Source organism: Apodemus sylvaticus, chromosome 6 (assembly GCF_947179515.1).
Source record: "Apodemus sylvaticus chromosome 6, mApoSyl1.1, whole genome shotgun sequence".
Taxonomy (NCBI): Eukaryota; Metazoa; Chordata; class Mammalia; order Rodentia; family Muridae; genus Apodemus; species Apodemus sylvaticus.
The window spans coordinates 82,821,493-82,833,741 of record NC_067477.1 but is presented as its reverse complement, the minus strand read 5'-3'; the positions used below and the strand labels follow the sequence as shown (position 1 = coordinate 82,833,741).

At 41.7% G+C, this 12,249-nt stretch overlaps 1 protein-coding gene and 1 pseudogene across 2 annotated transcripts in view; both read left to right on the top strand.

Annotated features, from left to right (window-relative positions):
- Window positions 1-12,249, top strand: part of Dock4 (dedicator of cytokinesis 4) — a 397,452-nt gene that overhangs the window by 195,275 nt on the left and 189,928 nt on the right. For both annotated transcript variants that reach the window (XM_052185914.1, XM_052185913.1), the window contains exons 6-7: window positions 1,165-1,313; window positions 6,267-6,351. In XM_052185914.1, the coding sequence (XP_052041874.1) occupies window positions 1,165-1,313; window positions 6,267-6,351 (234 nt within the window). The remainder of the gene's footprint in view (window positions 1-1,164; window positions 1,314-6,266; window positions 6,352-12,249) is intronic.
- Window positions 7,330-9,166, top strand: LOC127687737 (cytochrome c oxidase subunit 5A, mitochondrial-like; annotated as a pseudogene).

The following is a 12,249-nucleotide window of genomic DNA, read 5'->3' as shown; positions in this document are numbered from 1 at the left end:
TGAAAGTTTAAGAACCACTGATATAGACTATTAATAATTTCTGTAAAAAAATAGAAGTATATTTTGTGACTAAGAAAGATTTGGGATAGATAACCCAGTATCTCTGTGGGAAGATGTATATTTTTCAGTGTTGGTAAAGAAACGATATATTTTCAGAGCTTATTGTGAACTGTGCAGAATCATAACAGTACTAGGAACATGACCATTTTTCTTCACTGTCTGCATACTAATTCCTGTGTCTTCATATCAACTCTCCGTGGTGGGTACTATGGTGCGCTTTACAGATAAGGAAACACAGAGAAGTGAATGAATTGCTAGAGTGTTTTACACTAGAAATGACATAGGTGGAAGTCAGGTGACAGTCATCTGTGCCGTTGTTATACCTGTGGTCACAAACCCATAAAATATCTTTGCAGAAAAACAGTACTGCCCTGTTTCCCTGATGACTGAACTCATCCTCAGGAGCAAGATCCAGATTTGAGCCCAGGGTTTTACCTCTCTTCCTTTTCTGAAACCATGGGGATTGATTAATAGCTTTAAAAGACTTATTGAAGATATATGATCTCTTTGATTAAATTAAAAAGCACCTGTTTTTTTTTTTTTAATGAGTCTGAGTACTAATCAGATAATTGCAGTAAACAGTGATCAGTGTTTGAGTCTGGAAGCTCCCCTTGTGTTCAAATTCAACTTGATGAAGAATTAGGACTAACCTTTGAGAAATAAGTGGGTGTGGATGTTTCTATGGCATTCATTTTATTTGCATGCTGCCATGGCTCAGACGAAAAACCTGAGCACTAATAGTCAGGGAAATCTGCTTGACAAGTAGGCCATACCTTAAAGTATAGTAAAGCTAAAGAAAAGGCTCTGGGAGAGGAAAGCCTCGCTGTGTACCGAGCCTAGGTGTAGCACAGTAAGGAACACAAGCATCTGTCTGTGTTGGGCGGCTGAGACATCATACTGTTTGGAAAGGAGAGCAGTATTGTGGGACTTGGGTGAAAAAAACATTCACGTGCAAGTCCCTCTGAGGACAAGGAAACAGGAAAGCTTTATTGAGGAGAAGCCCTCTCCTCTGTGGCAAGCACTTGGTTTCCCACTGTCTTTTAGTTACCTTGCATTCAAGCCAGAGGACTGACTGCCAAATCTCTGTGTTTCTGTATGCTTTAGAGAAATGAAGGGGATCTCTTCCATCGCCTGTGGCACATCATGAACGAAATCCTTGACCTGCGGCGGCAGGTGCTGGTCGGCCATCTCACCCATGACAGGATGAAGGATGTGAAGCGCCACATTACTGCCCGACTGGACTGGGGGAATGAGTGAGTACTGACAGGGACAGGGTGCTGGGAAGACACCAGTTAAGCCAGGATGTGCTGAGTGCACTGGGAAGACTCCAACGACAATGGAGCCAAAAAGTCACATCCGTGGCTGTGGTGCGAGCACCGCTCTCTTTCTTTTTCTTTTTTCTTTTTTCTTTTTTTTTCCTTTCTAATACCCTGTAGTATAGCAGTGTATAGGTAGTCACAATAAATATAATAAGCATAGAGATTATTGATTAGATATGTTTTTCGACTAAAATGTTTTTTTCTTCTTCTGTAGTCAAAGGTTTGATACATGTATAACTGCTCTATACCATGGTGTAGCTCCGCACTGTGATCCAGAGGGAAACACTGATCTTACCAGTCTCTTACAAGTGCGTGGCTGGAGACATCCTGTGCAGGCATAATGGCCAGTTGGAAAAGCTGCTGAGGAGGGCTCAAGTGAAGGCTGCCAGTGACCGAGATCTACTCTTTAAATAAAAATGTGGGGCACTTATTTAAAATATCAGCCAAGCCCTTAAGTAGTAAGTCTAGTTGCTGGAAACTCCAATCCATACTCTACTAAGTATGAATAGTAATACAGGAGTGGCAAACTAGAATAGGCCGGCTTAGGCCATGCTCGCCACACCCTTCCCTTTCATTTTGCAAGCTCCCGTTTGCTAGTTGGCCTTTAGTAGATCTCAGTAGGGGATGTCAGGAGGGTGTGGGGAATGAGACAGGATATGGGACATAAAAAGAGAAAATGCCAGGAAGGAAACCATGAGTAACCTACCTCTTTCTGGATCTGGAAAAACCAATCTGGAAGTAGGAAGTTACTTCCCCATGAATATAGGAAGTGGCTTTCTCAGAAGCCACACTTAATTTTTGCCAAATATGTTAAGTGCCTACATAGACCCATTCCCAGATTTTAACCCTCTCTCACTCACAGTATTTGTGATATCATATTAAATATGGTATGCCACTCAGCTTTTTACAGACAATAAAATGCTCAACTTAAAATATTCCTAGAAGAGTCATTCCTGTGAGATATAAAAGCAAGAAAACAGGCAGGTAATGACAGGAGGAACATTGAACTAGGGATTCTTTAAGTTTTTTCTTTTCTTTGTGTGTGTATGTGTTTGTGTGTGTGTTTGTATATGTGTATCTGTGTGTGTGTCTGTGTGTGCCTGTATGTATGTGTGTGTATATATGTGTGTTTATTTGTATATGTGTTTGTATGTATCTGTGTGTGTATGTGTGTGTGTATATCTGTGTGTGTATGTCTGTGTGTGTCTGTGTGTGAGTGTGTGTGTATGTATCTGTGTGTGTGTTTGTGTGTGTCTGTGCATGTGTGTGTGAGTGTGTGTGTGTATGTGTGTGTATCTGTGTGTGTGTGTGTCTGTGTGCTGTGTGTGTGTGTGTGTGTGTGTGTGTGCATGCTGATTAGAGGCCGACTTGCCGGAGTTGGTTCTCTCCTTCTGCCATGTATGTCCTGGGGATTGCATTCAAAGCTTCAGGATTGGAACAAGCATCAACTCCCTGGGCTATCACACCCATGCAGATTCTCTGTCGTGAGTGAGCTGACCTAGAAGGACAAGGACTGTTAGATGGAGAACACGCTGGGCCTACTGGTGGGTTGAATTTGCAGCATTTGGTTGGGTTTCTCCTTTGTGCACACAGTAGTCCTGAAAGACACAGCTCTCCAGGCTGTCAGAGCCTGACTGCATGTGCTCCTGATTCTTTTGTGTGGTTAGTTAATATTTAGTTAGTTAGTTAGTTTTTGTTTTTCTCCTTGAGAGTTCCTCTGTGTAGCCTGGTTTATCCTTGACACACTCTGTAGATCAGGCTAGCCTTAAACTCAGAGATTCTCTTGCCTCTGCCTCCCAAGTGCCGGGATTAAAGGTGTGTGAGACCATGCCCAGGTCAGTTGCTATTTACTCTTATTTTTAAAAGCCTTTGACTTTTTAACTAATTATGGTTGGTCAGTATGCCAGTCCTCACTTAAATGAGGACTAGTTTGATAATAGGGATGTTGGATCCAATTAGAATATCAAAAATCACAAGGGAACATGGAATAGACTAAAACACAAAGAAACACAACAACAAAACAACTCTTTTCAGTTTGAAAAAGGAAAACAGAAGAATGGGGAAGTGGAAGAAAATTGTGCATCAGGGCTGAATTGAGGCTGTTTTTGACTTACACAAGTTCTAGCTTATGTTCTGTGCAATTCTATGGGTACATTAAGGTAAGGTGGGAAAAAAAATCAATGTATGAAAATGAACAGCGCAATTGAAACCATCCTTGAGCTCATGAATTTTCCTAAACTCTTATTCCATTTTCTTTAAATGTTATTGACAATTTACTTAAGAATATTTTACAGCATAGAAATTATAGATTTACCATATTTCTTTAAGGATAAATTCATTCCCTCATTAAAGATTTCAAAGTGGAAAGCAAATCAAGATAATTCCTTTGCCTATTAAAAAAGGTCAAATTGTCCTGGAAAATGACCTGTCAGCACATAAATCTCTTAGAGAACATAAATTGAGAATGTGTTCAGTGTCAACTTGCATATCAGGCTACTGAAGAGCAGTGGAGAGGGTCCTCTGGATTCAGGAGCTTAGATGAAGTAGGAAGTGATCCATCTTATTCTCTAACAGAATCAGTAAAAAATATTTCTCAATTAAACCCCAGGCAGAATTAACGTGACAATACAGACTTCTATCACCCATTGAGTCCATGATGGCCTCTGAATTCCTGTTGAGAGTCCATGGACCGGCTAAGAGCTTCATCCTTTTTCTGGTGTCACAGAGTATTTTAGTGGCTGGGCTAATATAAAATTTGTTCCTTTCTGCCTGGCTCCTTTCTTCCCATGTATTCTTGCTCCATCTGTTTTCTCTAAGCCTTGCCTATTTTTTTTTTATATATTCTTATTATATTTTTTTCTGAATCTAGTCAAAAAGTGGCTTGTTCATTCCTAGACTGTACCTATTAACCAACAGCAATAAATAGCAACAAGATGCTTTTTACACACTTAAGACTTGAAGAAGCTAGCAGCAACTGGTAACTCAGGCCATTCCGAGAACAGAAGCTTTGAATACTATTTCTTTCAGTAGAAGTTCAGGAAGGGCCTGAAGCTCACAGCTGGTGTGAAGCTCACAGCTGATGTGAAGCTTACAGCTGGTGTGAAGCTCACAGCTGGTGTGAATCTCACAGCTGGTGTTCATCTTGACTCACATTTGTAGTGCTAGAGGTAATTGGCCCTTCACAGCTCTTTTCTTTCTAATGTTATCAGAGTGGATCTAAATTCTCAGGTTTAGCATCACAAAGAAGGAATATCAATGACAACTAGTAGGTAAGCAGGTAAATTCTGTTTGAGTTGAACATTTTCTACTAGCCTTTTCCAACTGCTGGCCAGCTGGGGATTGCTTCCACAGATCTCAGGTGCCCACATGAGACCTAGCCAGATATCCATCATCAAGAGAAGATGGTCACATGAGTAGCCCTTACCCTTACCTCTCCCAGCAGAGAATGAGGCTTAGGCACCTTCTTTTAGAAGCAACATCGGTCAGGTTGGGTGCTAAGATTTGTATGTGATTGTATGTTCCATATCCTGTGGTAGATAATATTTGATTAGCAAGGTAAACCTGGTGTCAAATGATATCTCACTACCTAGTTCAGTATCTGCAGGGAGGGAATGGAGACTAGGAACTGACCCTGGAGGTTTTGATCATAGACAGTTGTACTTATTGTTATCTGAATATCCAACTAAAAGATTAGATTGCAATTTCTTTGAATATCTGAACACTGTTTAAGAAAGTAAGGAAGGAATTTGGTGTTTAGTGACAGTCTTCCATTCTTTAAGAGGTAGTATTTTTCAAGGGCAACTGGGTAGTGCTTGGCTTAAAGTAGGTGCTGAATTAGCAATTTTAATGATGAAGCCTTAATGAGATTTTTGAGGCAAGCATAGAATTTCAGGATTCTCTGTTATTTTAAATACAAAAGTTAAGAAAGCTGGAAATGCAATGCTGGAAGACTTCCTAGAAAGTGATGCTATAAGGGAAGTGATTCTATAAAGAAAGTGATGCTACAGGAGGGTCTCAGAGTAACCTGTCCTCTGTGAGCTAAGCATGAAAACTGGGGATATTACAAAGGCAGTGGGAACCCTTTTCGGGTGACCACCAATGCTTAAAGGAAGGTAAAGGGACTCATGTGGCATTGGTATCAGTGTTACGCAGTGGTTGTGCCAGAGAGATGCTACTGGGGGGAAACTGTTGGGTAAAAGGGGGTTACGCTCACATTTCGCTGTCCATGGTAAGACATCCTAAATTGAGCACCATATCAGTAACCTATGCAGTTGATAGAACTTCAACCTCAAAACAGTAAAATCACATATTTGCCACAGCAGCACTTGACACAAAACCATGCTACCCCTATGGACAAGCCTAAGTTGTCCTGCCTGAACTCTGTTTTTTCTGTTTCTAATAATGTCTTACCCCAGACACTGCCATGAACAGAAACATGCATTAGTTCTCAGGGCTTTACATAGGACATTTTAGCTAAGGTTAGCCTAGATCAAACCTTAAAGCCAGACTTCACTCTTGTTGTTTCCTTTTTCTAGAACCAGATGATGACTAGTTTTGGGGGGCACTCCCACTTAGAACAGCTCCTCTGTCGCTGTTTTTTGGGTTGTTGAAGACTCTCCTCTGTGTAGTAACAAATGGGAGGTTTGTTCCATTGATAGCAAAATGCCCTGTCATGATTTTCCTCGGTCATCTTCTGGTTCCTAGTTTTGCCCAACCTTGTTCTATGTCTTCTCCAACTATAGAAACAAGTTGTGGTAAATACAAATGAGGAAAAAAATAAAGTATGACTGGTCAGATTTGATCACAGTTTCAGACACTAGTGGAGACATTTGTAGAACTGTCCATAAATGTGACTTTTCTCCCAAATGTTTGACATTTGTTTTCTAGACAACTGGGACTAGACCTGGTGCCTAGGAAGGAGTACGCAATGGTGGACCCAGAGGACATCAGCGTCACTGAGCTGTACCGACTGGTAGGTGCACAGAACATTTGCTCACTGCTAATTTTGTGGTTTCCATGGCATTCCGCATGAGATGTTTTAAGAACTGGATGTTCCTGGTTTAATTTGAAGAGAGTAAAGAGACTTGCAAGCTGAGGTGACCATGCCCCAAAAGTACCAAGGCTCCTTTTCTGTCTCAGAACACTGTAGTTCTCCTCCTAGCCCTCAACTTAATAGGCTCTAGGAAGTACAATCAAGCTTGTAAGTTCTTTCACAAATCCTTGTTCTTTTGGCTTTATCCCCTGAAAGGCTTACAAGTCTTCCTTCTTCTTGAGCTTCATGTGGTCTGTGAATTGTATCTTGGGTATTCTGAGCTTATTAAAAGTAGTCAGAAGGGTATAACTCAGTGGGTAGAGCCCTTGCCTAACATGCACAAAAAACCTGGGTTCTATCCCCTGCACTGTATAAATCAGGTGTGGTGGCGCACAACTCTATAATCCTAGCATTAACCAAGTACACTCTATGCACTTTATTTGTTAGCCTTGTCTTCTTACCTTTGAATCAGTCACATCCTCTAATGCCGCATCTTTACTGATAACTTTACGGATTGTTGACTTTATTCTCTCTTTTTAACAGAGAGTTACAACTTGTGTTACAAGTGTTACAACTTGACATTGCACTGCCTTCTCTTCGCTCTGTTATGCTCAGCAGGAGCTAGTGCAGTACTTTGTAAAATCACCAAGTCAGTGATTTTGAGGTCATTTTATGTTATGAATACACCCTAGAGTGTAACTCCAAACAGCTGCACATCTTGCCTTTATCAGCTCAGGACTTGGGGACTTAGGATTTAATCTCCTTGAGATCCAGTTTCTCCTTCCACTGAGGGGCAAAGCACTTCTTTCCATGTTGATGATGATTACCTTTCCTTGAAAGATACTTGAAAAACACCTAAGCATGCAGTCAGAGTTCCATCCCTTTTCACCTTTAGTTCATCTTCATTAGAGAGCCAACATGGCAAAAATAATTGATATCATGCGTGCTAAATCTGGGCGTTAGGTTTAGGTGCTTTTAGTGAAATGAATAATAGCAGCCTAGACATGATACAAAAACACAACTTAATTTTCTGATGATCTAGGAGCAGGAAGTTCTAAATTGATTTGTGGCTAAATTATATGCACAAAATACAGAGCCTTGTATTTTTTCTACATAGTACTTTACACTGAACAGCAAGGACACCTCAAAGTACAATATAGCTGCAGAAGTTGTAGCCTTGACGTCTGTCCTCTATGGAGCTGCAAGGACATAGGTTCATTGCAGTTGACCGAGCTACTTTAACAAGCCTCCTTGGAAGTTCCACACAGCCCTTATCTTGATATCTTGATTTGTCTTTGGCAGAGTAGATGCACCAGCAGATTTAGCTAAAGATATGAAATATTTGACGACCAACTAATAATGTCCTTCATCAATACAGTTTCTTTTCCCTAGTTTGGTTTTCTATATGTAACTCTGCTTCTGTCTTTCCATTTAACATTGTATATAGGGTGTCAAATTAATTGAACCTCTTTTAACTTACACTTTATTGATGGTGGTGGCCTGAACTCAATGGCTTTGAGAGGCTGGCGTCCCATGTAGGCTCTGACTGACTGGCAACATCTGCCATTTCTGGGAAAGACGGGAAGAGTGTGGCTTGGCATCTTACACTTCAGATTTTGGTCCAAAGTCATCCTTTTTTATAGATGAGGGACATAAAACATTGTAATTTTGTCTACAAAAAATGTAATACCTCCTCAGTAACAATCACATGCTCCTGTTTTTAGGCAAAGAGAAAGAAGCAATGTTTATGAATGTCAGAAGGACACATTTCTTTTGGGAGGCAGCTATTTCCCTTCTTACATTTCTTAGTGTGCCCTGTCTTCACCAGGCAGCCTGCCATGCTGCTTATTTCCCTCTAAGCAACTTGTCAGCATCTGCCTGCCCTGATTTCACCATGGGGAGAAGTTGGAATCCTCCTTCACCAATTCCATGCCTTTGTTTGACAGTATATTATCATTTTAGATCAAGGACCATGGAGGTTGACAGCATATTATCATTTTAGATCAAGGACTGTAGGGTGAAGATAAATATTCCCAGAAAGGATGATTTATGTCTTTAGAAGTTCCCAAATTGATGTTGTACCCCGAGGAAGAAAGGCCTGGTTTTGTGTTTTGGCCAGCCCTGTTCACAGATCATTCTCAATCAGTTATGCCAATCTGAGCTAGAGCATGCTAAACCTTAACCTTGCTAACTCATGTTTACCTAAAAGACTAGACTGCCAAAGGCAATCTTAGTTCTGCTATAAAGGAAAGCTAACAGGACTGGCTTCTCTTCAGCCTCAGCCAGTGCGCTGTGGTCACTATCATGCTCACAGCTGCCCTTCCCCCCCCCCCATCACTGTACTGCAGCCGCGGCTGCCCAAGGCCTCCTGCATCCAGTCTTGTCTCCTAGCCCCACTGCTGCTATCTGTCCCATTAGCCGCTATCCTCATGGATCACACGAGACAAATGAGGAGTTTGATACTTGCCGGGTGATGTACTTCAACAAGCCAGACATTGATGCCTGGGAATTGCGTAAAGGGTTAAATACACTTGTTGGCTATGATCTGGTTCCTGAGCCCAAAATCATTGATGCTGCTTTGTGGGCATGTAGACGGTGAAATGATTTTGCTAGTGCTGTTCGAGTCTTGGAGGTTGTTACGGACAAAGCAGGACCTCATAAGGAAGTCTATCCCTCTGTCATCCAGGAACTTAGACCAACTTTAAATGAATTGGGAATCTCCACTCCAGGGAAACAGCGCGTTTACAAAGTGTGAACTCCCTTGGATGGACTTCCTAAGGACTTAACTGCTATTGCTACTTGATTGAAGCAGTTGCCTAGAAATGTTTTATTTGAACAAATTTTCCTTTTAGTATCAAACCATGTATGTAATAGTAACTTGGACTTTAATAAAGGGAAATGAGTTTGAATGAAAAAAGAAAGAAAGAAAGAAACAAAGAAAGAAACAAAGAAAGAAAGAAAGAAAAGCTAATTGGCCAGAATCTCTGCTGGCAGATTATCTTTTTAGGGACATTTTATGTGTGTAGGATCCTACTTTCTTGTTTGCACTTCTTAGTGATCTATAGCAGTGGTTGCCAAAATAGGAAACAGTGGTGGTTCTTTCTTCTTCCTCCTTTTCCTCCTCCTCCTTCCTTTTACTCATTCACTTTACTCACTGCCCCTCCTAGTCACTGACTCCCACAATCCTTCCCCCAACCTTTCCTCCCCTTCTCTTCTGAATGGATGGAGGCTCCCTTGAGTATCTCCTCACCCTGGCACTTCAAGTCTCTGCAAGGCTAGATGCTTCCTCTCCCACTGAGGCCAAACAAGGCAGCCCAGCTGGAAGAACATATCCCATGGACAGGCAACAGCCTTTGGGATAGCCTCTGCTCCAGTTGTTTAGGACCCACATGAAGAACAAGCAGCATACCTGCTACTTAGGTGTGGGGAGGCCTAGGTCCAGCCTGTGTGTATGGTCTTTGGTTGGTGCTTCAGTCGCTGAGAGCCCCAAGGATCCAGGTTAGTTGATGCATGTTTGTCTTCCTGTGACATTCCTGTCCTCTTAGGAGCTGCAATCCTTCTTTCTATTCTTTCATTAAAGTCCCCAAGCTCCATCCACTGTTTGGCTGTGGGTGTTTGCATCTGAGTCAGCTGCTGAGTGGAGCCTCTCAGAGGACAACTGTGCTAGACTCCTTTCTGCAAGCATAACAGAATATCATTAATAGTATCAGGATTGAGATCCATGGAATGGACCTCAAGTTGGGCTGGTTATTGCTTGGCCACTCCCTCAGTCTTTGTTCCTTCTCCTGTGCCTTCATTTCTTGTAGGCAAGATAACTTTTTTTTTTTTCGATATAATTTATTTACATTTCAAATGATTTCCCCTTTTCTAGCCCCCCCTCCCCAAAAGTCCCATAAGCCCCCTTCTCTTCCCCTGTCCTCCCTCCCACCCCTTCCTAGTTCCCTGTTCTGGTTTTGCCGGATACTGTTTCACTGAGACTTTCTAGAACCAGGGACCACTTCTCCTTTCTTCTTGTATCTCATTTGATGTGTGGATTATGTTTTGGGTATTCCAGTTTTCTGGGTTAATAACCACTTATTAGTGAGTGCATACCATGATTCACCTTCTGAGTCTGGGTTACCTCACTTAGTATGATGTTCTCTAGCTCCATCCATTTGCCTAAGAATTTCATGAATTCATTGTTTCTAATGGCTGAATAGTACTCCATTGTGTAGATATACCACATTTTTTGCATCCACTCTTCTGTTGAGGGATACCTGGGTTCTTTCCAGCATCTGGCAATTATAAATAGGGCTGCTATGAACATAGTAGAGTATGTATCCTTATTACATGGTGGGGAATCCTCTGGGTATATGCCCAGCAGTGGTATAGCAGGATCTTCTGGAAGTGAGGTGCCCAGTTTTCGGAGGAACCGCCAGACTGATTTCCAGAGTGGTTGTACCAATTTGCAACCCCACCAGCAGTGGAGGAGTGTTCCTCTTTCTCCACACCCTCTCCAGCACCTGCTGTCTCCTGAATTTTTATTCTTAGCCATTCTGACTGGTGTAAGATGAAATCTTAGGGTTGTTTTGATTTGCATTTCCCTAATGACTAATGAAGTTGAGCATTTTTTAAGATGCTTCTCCACCTTCCGAAGTTCTTCAGGTGAGAATTCTTTGTTTAACTCTGTACCCCATTTTTTAATAGGGTTGTTCGGTTTTCTGGAGTCTAACTTCTTGAGTTCTTTATATATATTGGATATTAGCCCTCTATCTGATGTAGGATTGGTGAAGATCTTTTCCCAATTTGTTGGTTGCCGATCTGTCCTCTTGATGGTGTCCTTTGCCTTACAGAAACTCTGTAACCTTATGAGGTCCCATTTGTCAATTCTTGCTCTTAGAGCATACGCTATTGGTGTTCTGTTCAGAAACTTTCTCCCTGTACCGATGTCCTCAAGGGTCTTCCCCACTTTCTTTTCTATTAGCTTCAGAGTGTCTGGCTTTATGTGGAGGTCCTTGATCCATTTGGATTTGAGCTTAGTACAAGGAGACAAGGATGAATCAATTCACATTCTTCTGCATGCTGACCTCCAGTTGAACCAGCACCATTTGTTGAAAAGGCTATCTTTTTTCCATTGGATGTTTTTAGCCTCTTTGTCGAAGATCAAGTGGCCATAGGTGTGTGGGGCAAGATAACTTTTGAGTCAAAATTTTTGTTAGTGTCCCTATTGCTCCCCTGGGATTCCTGCCTGGCCCTAGGGGGCAGCCTCTCCAAGCTCCATATCCCCACTGCTGTGAGTCACAGCTAAGGACACCCACCATTGATTCTTAAACATCTCCCCATCCAAGGTCTCTGTCTCTTCCTGGAGATGCCTCCCCCACCCCCATTAATTACAGATCTCCATTTATTCTCATGGCCATTTCTGGACAGCAATGAGAGAATAGTGGTTCTTAAAGAACCTTCATCCCAAGGGTATATTTGGCATTGGCTAAAGACAGAATGTGGTTGCCACAACAAGGGGTGGCAGTAGAGAAAATTCACTTAGGGAGTATTATACACCCTCAAAGCCCTCCACAGCTCTCTTCACCAAGATTGAGAAGCCTGGGTGTAGTCCAGTCATCTAGTAGTTAATGTAGCACATGAGGAAAACCAGTTTGAGTTGAAGAACTCTTTGAAGTGAATCTGTTTTTTTCTCCTAATAAATGGTATAGTTAAATCATAAGCTGTAAGGACATGGAGCACAGCTGTCAGGTGCATCTGTAGCCAACATTATGTCAAGAAGGATTGTTGTCTGTGTTGTGACTCTAAGTTATAACTCTTGGGGTATTAGCCTGATATTACTGATATGCTCTTTTCATA